Source organism: Pongo pygmaeus, chromosome 23 (assembly GCF_028885625.2).
Source record: "Pongo pygmaeus isolate AG05252 chromosome 23, NHGRI_mPonPyg2-v2.0_pri, whole genome shotgun sequence".
In the NCBI taxonomy this organism is placed as follows: domain Eukaryota; kingdom Metazoa; phylum Chordata; class Mammalia; order Primates; family Hominidae; genus Pongo; species Pongo pygmaeus.
Genome location: NC_085931.1, coordinates 39,781,242 through 39,801,684, shown reverse-complemented (window position 1 = coordinate 39,801,684; position 20,443 = coordinate 39,781,242). Strand labels below are relative to the sequence as shown.

Below are 20,443 nucleotides of genomic sequence, written 5' to 3'. Positions count from 1 at the left end.
ATCTAATGGAGAGTTGGCTCCAAGTCAGCAAGCAAAGATTAAATCATTGGACCGCCTCCCTCTTCTGAAATAGTAAGTTTCTTTTCAAAGGGGTGGGGTTTTTACTTTTTTTGTGTGATGAGGCTTGAGGACAAGCCCTCCACAACATCAGACTGCCTGAGCTGTTGAACCTGGACAGGTGGCAGTCTCCAGAGACTCGGGTCATCTTCTGTAAAGAGGCACTAGAACAGCAGATGCCACCCGCAAGTCACATCCCACTCTGCCATTCTGGGCTCTGATCTGGCTTACCAGACTTGATCAATTCCCTTCCAGACATTTTACTGCACAATACCAAGTACCATAGAATTAATCATGAAAGGCACCATTTGCAAAGAGGTAACAGCATTCCAGTGTGAGATGCCAGGGACGTTTCCTTCCTCTCATCCCAGTTCTGTCTGCTGAAGCTCGTGAGCAGGGCACCCTAACATCCCACGTATGGGTGATGGCACCCTCGACTGTGATCTTTGCTTATATACAAAAGGGAGGAGCAAGGAAACCCCATCTTGGTATAAGGGAAAGTGAGGAATGTAAATAAGGAGCTGGGGGAGGAGAAGTCCCCCATTTATCCTTCCTGTTTTTCTTTCCCTTCACCCTCCCCCAATCAGTCATCACTAGGTTAGTTACCAGAGGGCAAGGGAGGTTGGCAGGAGTTGAGAGAAGAGGGTCTGTAATAGGAAGAGACAGAAGATCCCCTGTTTACCCTCCAACAAGTAGGGAAGAAATTCACACATGAAAGGCCCACCATATAACTTCCACACCCTTGCAAGAGGACAATTAAAACAGCCTTGCAAAAGTAAATTAACTATCGCTTGAGCCCAGGAGTTCGAGACTAGCCTGGGCAACACACTGAAACTTCATCTCTAGAAAACATATACAAAATTAGCTGGGCATGGTGGTGCACGCCTGTGGTCCCAGCTACTTGGGAGGCTGAGGTGGGAGGATCGTTTGAGCCTAGGAGGTCGAGGCTAAAGTGAGCCAAGATCATACCACTGCACTTTAGCCTGGGTGACAGAATGAGACTGTCTTAAAAAAAAAAAAAAAGACAGAAAGAAGAAAGAAAATTAACTCATGCTATCTGAGCACAATAGTTTTCTATAGCATTTTCTTGCAGGGAACATATAGGGAATAATTTTACTTGGAATATTCAAAACTATTCTGCCCCCATCCCATTGCTGTTTCAGAGCTTTCCCTTCCAAAAACAAGGTTGGTATGGCAACCAATGCCCCAGTCACCGTGGTCCCTAACCACATCCGCCGGGGCTTGGCATGCTGAGACGTGTGCCAACTCTGTTGTCTGTAGGGCACTCCTGGCCACAGTACACAGCAAGCTATAATCAAGTCAGAAACCACCACATTCGTATAGAACTCGGCTCAACATAAATATTCATTAAATGTGAAAACCTACAGTGATGCAATGTTGAGACTGCAAATTTAAACACAAGAGTCAGGAAATGCAAAAATTACCACTGCCACTGGAACTTGAAATCACCCACCCGGCACATTTAATACCACAAGTGCGTTTATATGTGTCCTAGAGATTTAAGCCTAATAACACCAAAACTTCAAAACTATATATTATCTCTTCATCTAATTCCTAGGATGAGGGTGACATTTATTGATGGGCATTAGAGCATTTCTGGAGAACATGCCATGAAAAGGCAGCCTGAAAACCCTCTAGCACAAGTGAAATACAACATATCATAGATTCTGGAATATTCCTGAAAGTCCCAATGCCCATGTAATCACCACTGTCCCACAAAAAACAGCAACAGTAATAAAAAAAAAAAAAAAACCCTCAACATGTCAACTTATACAGAACTAAGCAATAATTCAATAATTTCCCAAATGCTTACGGTCAGCCCCATAAAGACCAGAAAATCAAATCTTTGCTAAATTGAAATCTAAAATTCTCTCACATGTAGCCTGTTAAGTCTCTTTAGAAATACTACTACAGTCCTTTTAAATTCTGCTTCCCACACAGCACTTAAACACAGGATCAAGGCCCATGCCAGAGCTTCCAAAGGGAAAAAAATGTGGGGGGAAGCAATATGGTACAAATGTAGTAAAGACTCACATACAGTTGTTTCTGATGGGTCATTCTGAAGCTACATAGAACTTCTACTATTCCTCCAAAAGTCCCGGTGTTTTAAGTGACACCAAAATATTATATTTTATATATTTAAATAAAACACATCCCCAGAAGTCTACAGTCAGGCTGTGATATTCTCTTCTCCAGCATGTTCTGAACAATGTTCCCAGGGCAGGCACACGCCAGACTGGAAGGAGCCAGAGGGTGTCACCTCCTAACACCTCCTTTCTCCAGACCTCCAGGAAGCACAGGCAAGGTGAAATTATTTTGAGAGTCTGGACTATCCCAACTATTTGGAATAATCAGGACACACCATGTCTGAAAGCTGCTTGCAAATAGTTGCGACAATCATAGAAAATTCTACCTCAAAAAAACAAGTATTGGCTGGGCACAGTGGCTCACGCCTGTAATCCCAGCACTTTGGGAGGCCAAGGTGCGTAGATCACCCGAGCTTAGGAGTTCAAGAGCAGCCTGGGTAACACAGCAAAACCCCCTCTCTACGAAAAATACAAAAAATTAGCCAGGCGTGGTGGTGTGTGCCTGTGGTCCCAGCCAGCTACTCAGGAGGCTCAGGTGGGAGGATCATTTGAGACTAGGAGGCGGAGGTTGCAGTGAGCTGAGATCGTGCCACTGCACTCCAACCTGGGTGACAGAGTGAGACCCCACCTAAAAAAAGAGAAAAAAAGCCAAGCCTTTTTTTCTGCAGGCCACATTAACACCCCTTTCACATCCCTCTCACTATGCTATCCCAAAGTAGTGTAATCTAGGAGAATTCCGGTTCGGTAAATAATTTACATGTTTTACATCCAAGACAATAGGGAGATGGAGTGCTCTGGTTCAAAGGAACACACTGGTGGAACCCAGGAAAAAGCTTCATGGGAAGGACTGAAAGTTTGGCTGCAGATGGGAGGAGCTGGGACAGGAAAAAGACAGTAAAAAGCAAAGATGGGAGTTGAAAATGTGGAGGTGAAGACATGTATTGCAGCAGGCAATCCAAAAGGAAAGGCACAGGCCAGGTGTGGTGGCTCACGCCAGTAATCCCAGCACTTTGGGAGTTGAGGCAGGTGGATTGCTTGAGCTCAGGGGTTCAAGACCAGCTTGGGCAACATGGTGAAACCATGTCTCTACTAAAAATACAAAAATTAGCAGGGCATGGTGGCGCATTTCTGTGGTCCCAGCTACTCAGGAGGCTGAGGCAGGAGGACTGCTTAAGCCCAGGAGGCGGAGTTTGCAGTGAATGGAGATCACACCACTGTACTTCTGCCTGGGTGGGTGACAGAGTGAGATTCTGTCTCCCCGACCCCCCTAAAAAAGAAAGAAAAGCACCGAGAGAGGAAAGCCCAGGACCCATTCAGGAACAAGGACAGCAACACACAGGCCCACGTCCCAGAGGCAACAATGAGAGACTGGGGCAGCTAGGTCACCTCTTCACACAGCTCAGTAGTAAGCAACAGGACGCCACGAAAGATTTTGATCAAGAGACCGATGTGACCAAACACTACTTTAGAAGGATGAATCTGAAGGGAAGGGAAGAACTGATGGGAAGAAAGAGAATGTGAGAGCCAACTGCAGTGGCACCTGCCTGCATAGTCCCAGCTACTTGGGAGGCTGAGATGGAAGGATCGCTTGAGCCCAGGAGTTCAAGTCCAGTCTAGGCAACATAGTGAGACTTGGTCTCTTTTAAAAACAGAGAAAAAGAAAAACCAAAAGAGAGAGAATGAGAGACAGGGAAACAGCTTGGGCAGCATCAGGCCTGAAGAGGGAAGTCAGCAAGGGGCAGAGCAAGCCAAGCATTGTCTTGAAGACACCACCATTTCCCTTCAACTCAGCCACAAGCTACCTTTATTTAAATTTTGAAATACCTTTGCAAGTCAAGCTTGCAACATTCTTTACATGCCATTAGCTGTCTGCTCACCACCTACTCCAAGACTGAGGTACTTTCTGAAAGATGCCAAGTCTCCAGGTACCCAGCGATATTCCAGAAATCCCATAAAGGTGCTAAACACACGATGTCAAATGCATTTAAGGAAAAGTATACAAATTAGGTACAAAGAAAAGCATTCTCAGGGCGGGCGCAGTGGCTCAAGCCTGTAATCCCAACACTTTGGGAGGCTGAGGCGGACAGATCACTTGAGGTCAGGAGTTTGAGACCAGCCTGGCCAACATGGCGAAACCCTGTCTCTACTAAAAATATAGGGGCCAAGTATGGTGGCTCACACCTGTAAGCCCAGCACTTTGGGAGGCCGAGGCAGGCGGATCACGAGGTCAAGAGATCGAGACCATCCTGGCCAACATGGTGAAACCCTGTCTCTACTAAAAATACAAAAATTAGCCAGGCGTGGTGGCACACGCCTGTAGTCCCAGCTACTCAGGAGGCTGAGACAGGAGAACCGCTTGAACCCGGGAGGTGGAGGTTGCAGTGAGCCGAGATCCCGCCACTGCACTCCAGCCTGGCCGACAGAGCGAGACTCCGTCTCAAAAAAAGAAAAATAAAAATAAATAAAAATAAAAATTAGCCGGGCGTGATGGTGGATGCCTGTAATCCCACCTACTCGGGAGGCTGAGGCAGGAGAATCACTTTAACCCAGGATAGGGAGGTTGCAGTGAGCCAAGATCACTCCACTGCACTCCAGCCTGGCCGACAGAGCAAGACTCCGCCTCAGACCACCTGAACAGCAGACAGCCTTCTGGGGCAGAATCCAGAAAAGGCACTCCCAAATGAGAGGATGAATCAAGATACTGTAAGTGAAAGTACACCAGGAACCCTAAAGCAACAGGCACATGGAAGATTTTCTGGAGTTCAACCATTGCAGCAGAATGCCATTCTAGAAAGACCACCCCCCAAGAACCCCAAGTTCTGAGTTCTAATCCCAGCTCTTAAGACCAAAGGCTAGACGCCCTTGCCCACAGTTCCCTCACTGCAAAAGGAGAGCTGAGTCACAGCATTTTCTTTTTGAGACAGAGTCTCGCTCTGTTGCCCAGGCTGGAGTGCAGTGGCGCGATCTTGGCTCACTGTAAGCTCCGTCACCTGGGTTCATGCCATTCTCCTGCCTCAGCCTCCTGAGTAGCTGGGACTACAGGCACCCGCCACTGCGCCTGGCTAATTTTTTGTATTTTTAGTAGAGACGGGGTTTCATCGTGGTCTCAATCTCCTGACCTCGTGATCCACCCTCCTCAGCCTCCCAAAGTACTGGGATTACAGGCGTGAGCCACCGTGCCCGGCCAGAGTCACAGCATTTTCAAGGTGCCCTTCAGCACAAACAGTTAAGTTTCAGAGTTGAGAAACCATGGAGCCAAAAAGAGAGAAGGAGCAAAGATCCTGAAGGCACAGGCCAATGGCTCCAGACTTCAGCCTTCAACACCTACACCAAAGCAAAAAGAGACCTCTGGTCACATCAAGGGTAGCTGGGCCTTCCTCAGTAGCATAACTTGAGACTCATGGGGTCCACTGATGGACATCTCACACTCAGGTTGGTTGGGGAAGGAGAGAAAAGAGACTCGCCAAGCACAAGTTAAAAGCTTTCAACTTTGGAACTTCCAGAGACAGACAGGATGGCCAGCTCCAGTGTCTACAGGGCCAGGCATCTGTAAATGGAACTGTCAGTGAGGGAAGTAAGCTGGGCAATGCAATAAGGACTTGTGACTGGATGGCCTGTGTCCCTGCTGAAGGGGGCAGCTGCCACTCCACTATGGCAGGCTACTGCCTCATAGGACTGTGGACCCACTGATGCCAGATCTTTTATTTTTTTTTTTAGAAGAGCCCATTTTTATGTACACTTTCTAGATTTTTAACAGAGATCGAACAAAGTACCTGGAAGCTGTTTTCAGCCTATATGCTTGCGGCTTAGATGCACCCCTGAGAGTCTGGTGCTTGGGCTGAACTTTCATCTCTGCCCACCACCAATTGACAGTGTCACTATGAATTCAAGGACAGATTCATTCGGCCTTTCTGAATCCAGCCTGTTCAGAAGCAGAAAGCCTGCTTGACACGAAAGAGAAAGGGTAGAAACCAGCAACTGAAGCAGCACCCTCCTGGGCAACAATCTGCTGCCACAGGGTGTGACGACAGCACAGTGGTCCCCACCGTGAGGCCTCCGAGCATGGCCATCTGCCTGGACAGACGCCGTGTTCCTGCCCAGAATACAAGGGCAACCTGCTGCTCCTGAATCATGCTCTGATACACCTACAAGGGAGGCACCCAGATGCCATGCCAGGTACCTTCCCTTCAGTGCAGACATTAGTCATAATTCAGATCCTTATGGCAGACAAAAAAAAAAAAAAAAAAAGCCAGTATTTTACTATTTACTAAATGATAGGAATATATAGACTTTCACTTTTACGACATTTTATGTTTTTGAGAAACATACAGTGGGTCACAGTGGCTCATGCCTGTAGTCTCAGCACTTTGAGAGACCAAAGTGGGTGGATCACTTGAGCCCAGGAGTTTGAGACCAACCTTGGCAATATGGCAAAACCCCATCTCTACAAAAAAAAAAAAAAAAACTAGCCAGGCATGGTGGTGCATGCCTGTAGTCCCAGTTACTTGGGAGGCTGAGGCAGAAGGATCACTTGTGAGCCTGAGATTTCAAGCTGCAGTGAGCCAAGAAAGATTGCGCCACTGCACTCCAGCCTGGGCAATAGAGCAAAACATACTATCTGTTGCGAGCAGGGCTATTGTGTAGAAACATACATGTCGACCTGGTAGGGGTGTATAAACTAGACCACTGCTGTAGAGCAATCTAAAAATATGTAGCAAAAGCCTCAAAAATGTTTATATCACTTAACTCAGTGAACCTAATTCTAGAAATCTTATGAAAATAACCAAGGCAGGCCGAGCACGGTGGCTCACGCCTGTAATCCCAGCACTTTGGGAGGCCAAGGCAGGTGAATTGCTTGAGCTCACAAGTTCAAGACCAGCCTGAGCAACATGGAGAAACCCCATCTCTACAGAAAATACAAACATTAGCTGGGTGTGGTGATGTGCACCTGTAGTCCCAGCTACTCGGGAGACTGAGGTGGGAGGATGGCTTGAGCCCAGGAGGCAGAGGTTGCAGGGAGCCATGATCGCGCCACTGCACTCCAGCCTGGGCGATAGAGCCAGAACTTGTCTCGAAAAAAAAAAAGAAAAAGAAAGAAAGAAAACAACCAAGGCTGGCACGGTGGCTCACACTGGTACCTGCAAGGCTCACTGCAGCCTCAAACTCTCGAATAAATCAGAAAAATAACATTTGAAAAGCACAAATTATATCATGGGTGCATAAAACCTATGTTTCTTCTCTATACGGTATCTACAGTAAACATTCAATAAATGTTTGCTGACAAGATAGCAAAGCCAAATTAACTCAAGTAGAAAATTAAGTTGTAATTAAATTCTTACAGTGCTGGATGGGAACTTAACACACACCTAATTGAGTACTACCCCACTCTTAATTTTATTTTTATTTTTATTTTTTTTGAGACAGAGTCTCGCTCAGTCGCTCAGGCTGGAGTGCAGTGGCGTGATCTCGGCTCACTGCAAGCTCCGCCTCCTGGGTTCACACCATTTTCCTGCCGCAGCCTCCCGAGTAGCTGGGACCACAGGTGCCCGCCACCATGCCTGGCTAATTTTTTGTATTTTTAGTAGAGACGGGGTTTCACCGTGTTAGCCAGGATGGTCTCAATCTCCTGACCTCGTGATCTGCCCGCCTCGGCCTCCCAAAGTGCTGGGATTACAGGCGTGAGCCACTGCGCCAGCTCTTTTATTTTTTAAATGCAGGCGCTTCTACACCAGGAGGCCAGAAGTCCCCATTCTAACATACGTTTTCCCATCAAAGTTCTAGGATCAAACTTCATTTTCACAGAATCGAACTCTATACTGAGTTTCTAAACAACTATATTACACTGGCTGCTGGGGAGAGGAGGAAATTAATATCAAGTCTTACAACACATCTTAAGGGCAATAAAAATAAAGTGCTCTCCTTTGAACCACAATGGGCCAGCTGACCTTATTCTTTTGACACTATCATGAGTAAACAGAGCCACTGAAAGTCAGATTTTAAAACATCTCCTTCAAGCTACAAATAGAACAAAGAACCTCTACTCTTTACCTCCTTCCTATTCCGTTAGAAAGGTATAAAGGCACCTCTCTTCAAAGAGGTTATCAGCTTTAACCTCAAAGGTAGGTAAAAATGAGTTGGAAAAGGCCAGAATGCTCATACAGTGACAGACAGGTCTAAACTTAGCACCAGGGCCAGATTCCCTCCCCCAGGTGTTCTTCAGTATCCTATAGGCTGTTTCCTACCAGATAGGACATGCCCCACTATACTGTAAGGTAACCGTTCGTGTGCTGTCTGGACACCTACACTCAGCTGCCTGCAGGCAGGGACCAAGTCCTACTCATGTGTTCATTGCCTTGCCCCACAAAGGATCTGATGGACGGGAGGCACCACTGAATGTTTGCCAACTGAGGCATGTAGCACTTGTGGTAAGTTTTAACAACCAGGAGGATTCAATGAGCCTGTGCAAAGTAAGAAAGGTCACAAACATGGGACATGACCTCTTTGGAGAAAGACGTGCAGACTCCCAAATTGCTATAAAAGTCAGCCACAGGAAGGAGGTGTGTCTCACACCAGAAATCCCTTTAAATGCCAGAAAACTACAGCCATTCCAGCTTGCCCAATAGCTGAAAACAACAGAAGTGCCATCGAGTGACAGTTATATATGTCAAGTCACTGGTCCCTCTTTGTGAACTTGGCAGATTGGCTCTTTATGGAAAAAACTAAGTTAGAATGAGACTTTTGTGATTTAAAAAAAGAAGAGGAAAAGAAAGGAAGGAAATACATCTTTGTAAGGATAGGGGATTTTCTCAGTTGACGTTATAGACTTATTTCTTGGTCAGTCATTTTGGGTTTAAACTCAACTCTAAATTCCACATCAGTTCCCATAACCTCATCATAAGAAAGTGTGAAGTGAAGCAGTCTTGTGAAAACAGAAATGGCTTAGAATCAGACAGACCAGGATTTGAACCTCAGCTGCACTAATGACTTGCTCAGTGACTTTGACAAGTGACTTTACCTCTCTGGCACATGCCATCGACCTTGTCTGTTAAATGTGAGCAAAGCACTGTGCCCAGTGCCTGGCACACAATAAGCACTTGATCATTAGTAGCTATTTTTAAAAGCTCTGACAGGGAGGAAGACTGAGAGACTCAAAATCTAAATTAATTAGAGAAGAAAAGCAACCACTTAAACCCAATATACAATTTAAGAATGCCTGGCTTTCCTCAATTATACATCTGATCATAAAGCATGCCCTGCATCTGGTGTTCTCTGTCACACTCAGCCAGGGTACAGCCGGGGGTAACAGAAGGGCTCTAAGTCTGGGAGTCAGGGGACCCAAATATTAATCCTGGGTCATCTCTACCTTATCATGTGGACTTCAGCAAAGCATTTCTCTAGATTTCAGTCTCCTTTCTAACACATTAAAGGACTGAATCTGGTTCTTTTGATTATGAATATTTACTTAAATGTCACAAATTAGAAATCCAAACTCTCCAGACTTGGGAAAATACCATCAAGAAGCAAAGTTGTGACCAAATATGGTGGCTCTCACCTGTAATCCCAGAGCACTGGGAGGCCAAGGCAGGAGGATCACTTGAGGCCAGGAGTGTAAGACCAGCCTAGGCAACATAACGAGACCCTATACCTACAAAAAATAAAAAATTAGCTGGGTATGGTGGCATACACCTGTAATTCTAGCAACTGGGGAAGCTGAGGCCTGAGAACTGCCTGAGCCCAGGAGTCCAAGAGTACAGTGAGCCATGATCTTACCACTGTGCTCTAGCCTGGGTAACATGGTGAGACCCTGTAAAAAAAAAAAAAAAAAAAAAAAAAAGAAAGAGAGAGAAAGCAAGCAGCAAAGTTTTTCACATGGCATATATTTAGGTTAATGATGCTACTGAATGCCAATCCCCTATTGTTACTCCCAGGGACACTGGAAATTCAAGATTCTTTCCTTCCATAATCTATCCACTTTAAGGCTTTGTCAATACTCAGTTTCATCAGGAAAAGAACACCTTCAGACTTTTCTTATGCCAGGTACCCTGCCTTGGAATATAAACACACCACACAGATTTCTTTTTTTTTATTTTGAGATGGAGTCTTGCTGTCGCTTAGGCTGGAGTGCAGTGGCGCAATCTCGGCTCACTGTAACCTCCACCTCCTAGGTTCACGCCATTCTCCTGCCTCAGTCTCCCCAGTAGCTGGGACTACAGGCCCCCGCCACCACACCCGGCTAATTTTTTATATTTTTGGTAGAGACAGGGTTTCACCATGTTAGCCAGGATGGTCTCGATCTCCTGACCTCATGATCCACCCACCTCGGCCTCCCAAAGTGTTGGGATTACAGGCGTGAGCCACCACACCCGGCCAGATCACTTTCATACAACCCAGTATTATAATACCAGTGGGTCTATGGGAACCAGAGAGATAGCCATCCTTTCCATCCAAGCAAGTTTCTGGAAATAACAACCAAAAAGGAAGGATAATCCCAGAATTTATTAGCCAAGCCAAAGCAAGTTGTTCTTACCAATTAAAGCATAAATAATCCATAAAACCCACTGCCTGCCTGATGTCCACTCTCCATCATTTATTCATTCATACTGAGTGCCTCGTGCATAGCAGGCAGTGGGAACCCAGGGGGTTCAGAAATGAGCAAAAACAGACCCCATGGGGTCCAGGTCCACAAGGGAAGGTGTGAGAAGCTGCTCTTTAGGCATTTCAACAGCGACAGGTGCTCCATTTCATTTTTCAATGAACTATGAAAAGGAACTATACTCTGCTTTCCCACATCCTGCATTCAGAGTGTCACGTTCTTACACTTTGCCATGTAAATGCAGGAAAGTCTTTGAGTGACTATATTCTCTCTTCTCCCAAGGATGCTGCACAGTGCACAGGAGGGAAGTTAATTCATTATAGACAATGATGCCTTAGGGCCTAAGGGCTCAGTTTGATGGAGAAACCCATTTGGTAAGAATTATCATTTATCCATGCATGTGTCTGTCTCCATAGGAGACTGAACTCCAGAAGACAACAGCAATACAGTGTCTGGTACAGAATAGGGCTGTGATAGATGTCTACAAAATAAATACGTTCAATGGAGGCACCCAGACCTGTAGACTTCTTCCGTACAACTCTTGTCAGCCTGAACCCCACTCAAACTCTTGGTAATGGACTATTCAATGCTCTACTAGATTAGAGTTTCCCCTTTTCCTTGTGGGTATAGAGGGGACACATCACAGAACCCTGGAAGAGGCAAAGTTGTAACTGCCCATAGACAAGAATATGCATACACTTGCAGGAGTTCATGGACTATCTCTGAAAGTCTGTGACCCTCAGGTTAAGAACCCCTATATTATATGTTGTTAAAAATTAGACTTGAATTAATGTCAAAATCCTAACCAGCCAAGTTCTGTTCACTTGGCAAAAACAAGAACAAGCAAGCCAGGCAGACTTGGGTTTCTTTTTTTTTTTTTTTGAGACGGAGTCTCGCTCTGTCACCCAAGCTGGAGTGCAGTGGTGTGATCTCAGCTCACTGCAACCTCCGCCTCCCGGATTCAAGCAATTTTCCTGCCTCAGCCTCCTGAGTAGCTGGGATTACAGGCATGTGCCACCACGCCTGGCTAATTTTTTTGTATTTTTTTTAGTAGAGACGGGGTTTCACCATATTGGCCAGGCTGGTCTCGAACTCCTGACCTTGTTGATCCACCCGCCTCGACCTCCCAAAGTGCTGGGATTACAGGCGTGAGCCACCGCGCCCGGCCAGACCTGGGTTTCAATCCAGGTTTGTCATCTGCTAGCCATGTGAAGTTAGAGAAGTCAGCTTGCTTCTCTCAGCCTCAGTTTTTCTCCTCTGTAAAATGGGTTAACAATAGTTGCTAATTGCATGTTAGTGTCAGGATGAGATGAACCAAAACATGACATGCTTGGCAGTGCTCTGTATAAATAAGAGGAAACCATCACTGCCTTCTCTTTAATCTACAGCTCTACACTGAACTCCAATCTTCATTCCTATTCAGAATTGTACTAGTAACTCCCATGAGATCTCAGGGAACAAAACAGAAAATAAGAGGCTCTAAGAATGTATAACATCACAAAATACAGCCCCAATTTTCCCCCTGAATCAAATGCTTGGTTTTAACCTATGAAGGCCCATCTGAGAAGACAGTAGGCAATCCCTTTCTGTCTAAATCCAGGTCAGCTGTCAGCACACAATTGTTCTATTACACCAAGTCAATTTTTAGAGGCAGGCCTGTTAAGTTAACTTAAAATGGAGATGAAAAGAAAGTGTTTGATCAAATGCTAAACTGCTGAAGCACACTGACAGGGAAACAAAGCAGAGGAATTAGTTTCCTAAAATTACTCTCTGTGATACCTTTACTTAACATCGGATATTTAAGGACCTTGATCAGCCCTTTTAACCCACCACCCAGCTCTCTACCCACCCCTAATAGCTAAAGGAACTGACTTAGTTCTTAAATGTCCTCAGCTTCTGTTTTCAAGTCCATTCAGCATTTAACCTAGGACCCAGAAAGGCTGAATTTAAAGTTACACAGAACCTGTCGTTCAGATTCCTTCGTGTAGAAGGAATGAATTTCTCAAGCTTTGACTTCTCAAAAATTCCTCAAATATTTGACTTCAAGCAAAAAAAAAAAAAAATGCATTTCCACTTTAAAACAATCTTTCATCTCTAGCAATGCAAATTTTCTTTGTTTAACCAATCCACATACCACTAGCCAGTGTTTAATCAGGCCTTTATTTAACATCACCAACCATGTGAGTTGCACAGCCAAGTCTGAAAGTTTCAGATAATGATCTCATTAACAGCAACAAATTGGTTCAAAGATGAAATATATATCAATATGTCTAAGAACCCTTTAAAGTCCCACACTTCAGAACTACCGGAGAAGTGTAATTAATTTCTCCAGCATTCAAACTGTATGCCTGACACTCTTACAAGCAAACGGGCTTTAACACTGCATAAACACATAAGATAATAAAAGTAACTAATAGCATTTCATACCCACAAACTGTTTTCACCACAACTTTCACAGATGGAGACATTAAAAAAAAAAATTCTTCATTCAGATTACACTGGTGACCTTGGGACAGTTATTTAAGCCTAAAACGCAAAGGAGAAGAACCAAGATTCCCGATGACGAATACTAAGGTTTGAATTACTACCTCCCTCCCTCTTGCACTCTCTCTCTGTCTCTGACACTGACAAACTGACACAGTTGTTAACTAGGCTTCCCCTACCCTAACCCATGGAAATGACTGAACAGGCACTCTAGTTAGAATTATCTAAGCAAACCAGACTATGATAAGGTATCTACTATACAAATGTATGTACACACACACACACACTCTTCATTGGCATATAATAAGGAGGGGGGTTAAAAATCAGTAATACAAACCAATTTCTTATCTTAGAATTCTTAAAGGTGACACTCCTAAACAGGTTTTTTCTCCCCTAAACCATGAATAATACTGCTACAGAACCCCAGTGGAAATAACAAAAGCAATGCTATAGTGCTACTATTTAGCTTTAGTTAAAGGAAAATGAACTCTGCTCTGAGACGATAAAACACTAAGCAGCACATCACAGTTTTTGTCTGTTTGTTTTTGAGAGAGAGTCTTGCTCTGTTGTCCAGGCTGGAGTACAGTGGTGTAATCATGGCTCACTGCAACCTCAGCCTCCCAGGCTCAAGCAATCCTCCCACCTCAGCCTCCCAAGGAGCTGGGACTACAGGTGCACACCACCATGCTGGGCTACTTTTTTTTTTTTGTAGAGACCAGGTCTAACTGTGTTGCCCAGGCTTGTCTCCAACTCCTAGGCTCAAGCAATCCTCCTGCTTCAGCCTCCCAAAATGCTGGGACTACGGGCGTCAGCCACCATGCCTGGCTACTATTTTCTTTTAAGATAGTAAATAAAAGGAAGTTTTGAAAAGTTCAATGAGATTGTGTCACCAGGGCACAGTGAAAGCCTCAAAGAAAGACAAGAAGTTACAATGAGCAACAGTTAAGATTCAAACTATTCTTGAAGACTGTGGATAAAATGTTTGGGAATCTTCAGCACAGCATCATCTCTAAAGCTTATAAAGGTTTTTCAAGATAGTAAACAAAAGGAGGTTTTTTTAAAGACAGTAAATAAAAGGAGGTTTTGAAAAGTTCAGGTTACTTAGAAAACATGATTAATCCAAAGCTGGACAGCAATGTATTCCTTCTGCTTTCTCATTTCTCACCAAAAGAAAATGTTATATTCCCTCTCAGCAGCCCTAAAACATCAGCCTTTCTTACAAAAAACTTTTTCAGGGCTGCCAGACAAGGTCCACACCAATTCCTTCAATCAAACAGTATTTGCAGAACTCATAAAAGCATGCTAGCCTTTGTACACACACATCCCTGAAAGCCACACTGCACTCTGTCCGCAGAAACAGGGAGGTTCAACAAGTCAGCCACCACAATAAAGTTACTAAAGATACGAGGTGCACCATGAAATGACTATTCAGACAGCTCAGATAAACTCACCAACATTACTGCAGCTATAAGGGAATTAAGGACACCTATTAGTGATTGCTTAACAGGTAAACTTATTAAATACCATTTAAGTCACTTTTCTTTACTTAGCAGCTATTGACTTTTTTTTTTTTTTTTTTTTGGCTTGGCTAATGGACTACAAGAGTTAGATAAGCACTTCAAAAAGTTTCAGAAGAGAATAGATTCCTTCTGCCAAATTCACATATTATCTCTCTACTCACAAGGATAAAATAGTTACAAATGGTGTTTAAACTGCTAATTTTGTATTAAATGGTGAACCCAAGATTATCTCCAAAGCATAACACTCCTCATAATGGATAGCTCGCTCACCAGACAAACTACTGTTGAGAAAGAGTGACACGTTAAAACATTGCAGATAAAAACTGCAAACTTCAAAAGTCTCCTTCAAAAAGTCAAGTGCCACGCTAAAGCGTCTTTTTTTTTAGAAGGCTGTAAATCAAACATTTCTAAAACCATCAGGGCACAATGAAAGCCTCAAAGAAAGACAAGAAGTTGCCAAGGAGCAAGACTTAAATGTTTAGGAATCTTCAGTAAAGCATCATCTCTAAAACTTATAAAGATCATAATTACAACACTTTTTTAAGTCCAAAAGCATTAACATAGATAGTCAAAGGGCTCAATAAAGGAGTTTTCTCTTCTATTTACCCCACAGAAGTTTTCTCTTCTATTTACCCCACAAAAGTTTTCAGATGGGGATAAGAGCTCGTAAGGCAATGCTGCTGATTAATCGCATGGGCCTGGGTACCTCCTCCAGCTTTGTAAGGGCACACCTTTACGGAGTCAAGCTGCACAGCTCTCCCTATCCTGTGAAGGCAGGGCTTTGAATCTGCACCCAAGGAAGGAAAAGGACACCACGGAACAGGCTGTCTACGCCGTGGGCTGCTATGCAATCATTCCATGGAGTCCTCTTCTTTTCATTCATAACTCACCCAAGAGTAAAGCACAGAAGGCCCAGAAAGCTTAGGCCCTGCAGACATCCGATCACCCCAAAGGTTCAAAGACAAGCCAACCTTTACAAATCGCCCCCATCCGAGGCGCGCATATTAACTGCCATTAGTGCGCTGGCTGTCTAGTAACAAGTTGATAAAATCACGGCCAAGGAAGCGGGAAGACATCCACCCAGCTAACCATCCGCAGAAGCTTCAGTTGAGAGTCCCTCCTCCAAAGAGTAGGCACAGCTTAAAGGTCTCCCTAGCCAGTTTCCTTCGGAATGTAGATCTCTTTCATTTGGTCCAAGGTAGAGGCCCTGTCAGTGAGATACCCCATCTCCCCATGTGCAGGCCCTTCGCATTAGTCTTTGGCCGAGGGACGGGCAGGCGGTATCCCTCCCACCCTCTGTAATGTGAGGCATGCAGCGAGGGCTGCCTTCTATCGCCACTCCAGGGAACCCCCGATCCCCACTCCTCGACCAGCTCCGCCTCCTCCCCTGCCTGCTGCTGCTTGTCCAGAGCCCCGCAGAAGGGTCAGCGGCGCCCAGGTGAGGCGGGCGGCAGGTTCCGGGGAAGAACCCGATGTTGTGCAGCCCCTCAGACAAACCTGGCCGCACCCAAAAAGAACCTGCATGGATGGAAAGCAAAGCCTGCAACCTGAAACGAGCCACCCCATCCCTCATCACTTGTCTTTTCAAAGTTGGCATTCAACAGGTAGTTCCCGGGACTTCCACCTGAAGCAGACCTAAATACCCAACCGGCCAAGGGGGCCGCCCCAGCATGGGTGCCGGGCCCAGGATGCCCCTCCCGCCCCAGAGCTCACAGGAGATCTAGCCCCCACGTGCGCTCGCCCCCCGCGGCTGCGCCCGGGAGGCCGCGTCCCGCCCGCCCGCCCGCCCGCAGGGGAGGGATGCCGCCGGCCTCTCGGCCACCCCTCCCGCCCGCCCGCCAGTCAGGCAGCCCGCGGCGGGGTCGGCGGGCGCAGCCCCCGGAGCCATCTTGTGGCGGCGGCGGCGCGGGGCCCGGGCGGCGGGCAGCTACCTGCACGATCTCGCCCTCGGCGCTGAGCGTGGCCCCGGCCCGCGAGAAGCGGCCCGTGAGGCCGGTGGTGTAGGTGGTGTAGTCGCCGCTTGGGCTCGACTCGAACAGCACCACCTCCACGAACGCCGTCTCCTTGGCCCGCGCCGCGCCGGGCCCCGCGGCCGCCAGCAGCAGCCCGAGCAGCAGCGGCAGCGGCGGCGGCGGCGGCAGGCGGCTGCACCGGAGGCCGCGGGGGCGGCGGCGCAGGCGGCGGCGGCGGCGGCCCGGGGCCCCTGGGCGCCCGCCCGAGCGCGGCCTCATGGTCCTGCGGCGGGAGGGCGCGGAGGGCGGGCGCGGCCGGGCATAGTCGCGGGCCGGCTGAGGACCGAACGCGGGCGGACGCCTCACAGCCCCATCGCGGCGGCGGCGGCGGCTTTGTGGGTCGCAGGCTCAGCTCGGCTCCCCCGGCCGTCGCGCCGCGGCCCTTTCATCTGCTCCACGTGAGGGGTTATCCCCGCCCCGGCAGCGTCGTGACCCGCTCTCCCCTCCCTCCCCGCCCTCGGCCTCCGCAGCCGCCGCCGTGGGGAGTGAGAAGGCGGGGCAGGCGCGCCTGCGGCGAGAGGCGGTGCCCAAAGGCCGAGAACGCCCCTCCCCTCCCCGCCCCGATTTCTATCTGCGCTCCGCCCCTTTATCCTAGCTCCGCCCCATCATCTCAGCTCCGCCCCCCGCCCGCGGTCTGCGCTCCGCCCCGTCGTCCTCGCTCCGCCCCTGCCCGCCGTCTTGCTCCACCCCATTATTCTCGCTCCGCCCCCCGCCGGTAGTTTCTACTCCGCCCCTTCGTCCTCGCTCCGCCCCTTCGGCCGCGCTCCGCCCCCGCTGTGCTCCGCCCCCTACGGCAGACATTTCTCGCGGTTGCTAGAGTTCGGCGGGAACCGGGACCGCAACCTGCTCCGGGCGATGCGCGTCCTCTCTGGAGGCGCCACGCGTCCTGGTCCGGTGCAGGAGTTAGGGCCATTTGGTCTGGAAAGGCCTCGTCCTTCCTGGTTCCCCCGCCCTAATTCACAGTTCCCAGGAAGCTTGATCGCCCGCTCTGGGCGCTCCATTCCCACCCCCACCTCCAGGATCGAACGGGGAAGGCCGGGATGGTCAGGGGCAGTTTGCAGCTTGGGTCGTGTCCAGTTCTTGCACAGGTGTCGCCTAGACAGCTTCTCTGTATGAAGTCTGCACTGAAGGAGTGGGGAAGACCTTGAGGACCTTCTGATGGAGTTCATCTTTCTGCAGCCCCAGAGACTGTAATTCAGACACTGCCCCCAAAAGAAGTCTGGAAACTTTGAGTCTCGCCACGTGCAGGCCAGAGGAGTCCAACACCATTATTATCCTCTATGCACATACTGCTGTCTGCCACACTAACATATCTAAGGCACGTGCTCAAGGGCTCAGAGGTTCCCAGTCACCCAGAAAATAAACTTTTAATTCCCTGCCCCTTTTTGGAACATGCCTTTTCCTTCCTCATCTAGTCCTCTGAGAATTGAACCCCTCCTTCAAAAGCCAGATCCAATTCCCACTTCCTCCGTGGAGTCTTCCTTCCCTGGCCAGAATAGCTTTGTTCAGATATTTGCAAATATTTGGTTAGGATGAATCTGCTTCTACTTGCTACCACACCCAAAATGTTAAAAAGACAAAAAGAAAGAAAGAAAACTCATTAAGAATTTTCTTGAGTAAACAACTTACCAAGGTTACATTTTAAAGGTGAAAAAAAAATTTAATGTGCAACAGAAAACACACTTGAAAAAAATCCACAGATCTATATTACCACATTTGGACCACCCAGAGCTTCCGCTCAGGAGGGAGGCACCTGGGAAAGCAAGACTCTGGAGGGAGTGGCTTTTTAGTTTCTCCAAAACCGGGCCTAACCAGTGCTGACTGCAACTGAGCACCATCGGTCCTGACAATGACCCCTACAATGTCTTCTTATTTTTTTCATTTAGATACAGGGTCTCCCTCTGTTGCACAGGCTGGCATGCGGTGGTGTGATCACAGCTCACTGTGCCCAAGTATCGAACTCCTGTGCCCAAGTATCCTCCCAGCTCAGCCTCCTGAGTAGCTGGGACTACAGGTGCCACACCCAGCCTCCATCCAGTTCTTAATTAAGGGGGAGGGCAAATCTCTATAGCTCATGGATGACACTTGCGATATTTAAAATTCAAAGGCACCCACCACCAACTGATAAATGGATAACCAAATGTGGTCTATCCATGCAATGAGATATTATCCATCAAGAAATGAAATACTGGCCGGGCGCAGTGGCTCATGCCTGTAATCCCAGCACTTTGGGAGGCCGAGGCGGGCGGATCACCTGAGGTCAGGAGTTCGAGACCAGCCTGGCCAACATGGTGAAACCCCTCCTCTACTAAAAAATACAAAAATTAGCCGGGTGTGGTGGCAGATGCCTTAATCCCAGCTACTTGGGAGGCAGAGGCAGGAGAATCCTTTGAACCCGGGAGGCGGAGTCTGCAGTGTGCCGAGATCAAGCCATTGCACTCAAACCTGGGGGACAAGAGCGAGACTTCTCTCAAAAAAGAAAAGAAAAGAAATGAAATGAAATACTTGGCTGGGCACGGTGGCTCACGCCTGTAATCCCAGCACTTTGGGAGGCCAAGGCTGGTCGATCACCTGAGGTCAGGAGTTTGAGACCAGCCTGGCCAACATGGTGAAAACCCATCTCTACAAAAATTACAAAATTTAGCTGGGCATGGTGGCACGTGCCTGTAATCCCAGCTACTCTGGAGGCTGAGGCAGGAGAATCCCTTGAACCCGGGAGGTAGAGGTTGCAGTGAGCTGACATCGCACCACTGCACTCTAGCCTGGGCGACAGAGTGAGACTCCATCTCAAAAAAAAAAAAAAAAAGGAAATGAAATATGAATACATGCTACAGCATGGATGAACCTTGAAAACATTATGCTAAGTGAAAGAAGCCAGACCAAAAAGCCCACATATTCTATGATTCCATTTATATGAAATGCCCAAAATAGGCAAATCTATAGGACAGAAGGTGGTTGCCAGGAGATAGGGGGAGGCAGGAATGGGTAGTGACTGCTAATGGGTTTCTTTGGAGGGTGATGAAAATAGTCCGGAATTAGATAATGGTGATGGTTGCACAACTCTGTAAATATACTGAAAACCACTAAATTGTACACTTTTAAAGGGTAAATGTTGTGGCATATGAATTTTTTTTTCTTTTAGAAACAGGGTCTCACTGTCAGGAGAGTGCAGTGGCGCCATCACGGCTCACTGCAGCCTCCACCTCCTGGGCTCAAGTGATCTTTCAGCCTCAGCCTCATGAGTAGCTGGGACTACAGGTACACACCACCACACCAAGCTAAATTTTTAATTTTTAATTTTTATTTGTAAAGACAGGGTCTTGCTATGTTGCCCACGTTGGACTCAAACTCCTGAGCTCAAGCAATTCTCCCTCCTGAGTCTCTCAAAGTGCAGGGATTAACAGGCATGAGCCACCACACCTGGCTGGCATGTGAATTATATCTCAGAATAGCTGTTAAAAATATTTCCATCTGGGCACGGTGGCTCACGCTTGTAATCCCAGCACTTTGGGAGGCTGAGGCAAGCAGATCACTCGGCAGCAGGAGTTCGAGACCAGCCTGGCCAACATGGGGAAACCCCGTTTCTACTAAAAATACAAAAACTACTCTGGTGTGGTGGTGCACACCTGTAGTCTCAGCTACTTGGGAGGCTGAGGCGGAGGTTGCAGT

The 20,443-nt window shown here is 47.3% G+C and overlaps 1 protein-coding gene across 5 annotated transcripts in view; it reads right to left on the bottom strand.

Moving 5' to 3' along the window:
* Positions 1-20,443, bottom strand: part of ZNRF3 (zinc and ring finger 3) — a 263,907-nt gene that overhangs the window by 155,736 nt on the left and 87,728 nt on the right. The window contains exon 1 of one of the 5 annotated variants that reach the window (XM_054468973.2): positions 16,694-17,202. The exons of the other annotated variants lie outside the window; for them this stretch is intronic. Coding sequence (XP_054324948.1) covers positions 16,694-16,993 — 300 coding nt within the window. The 5' untranslated portion in view covers positions 16,994-17,202. Of the gene's footprint in view, positions 1-16,693; positions 17,203-20,443 lie in introns of those variants that run through there. 5 annotated transcript variants of the gene reach the window in all.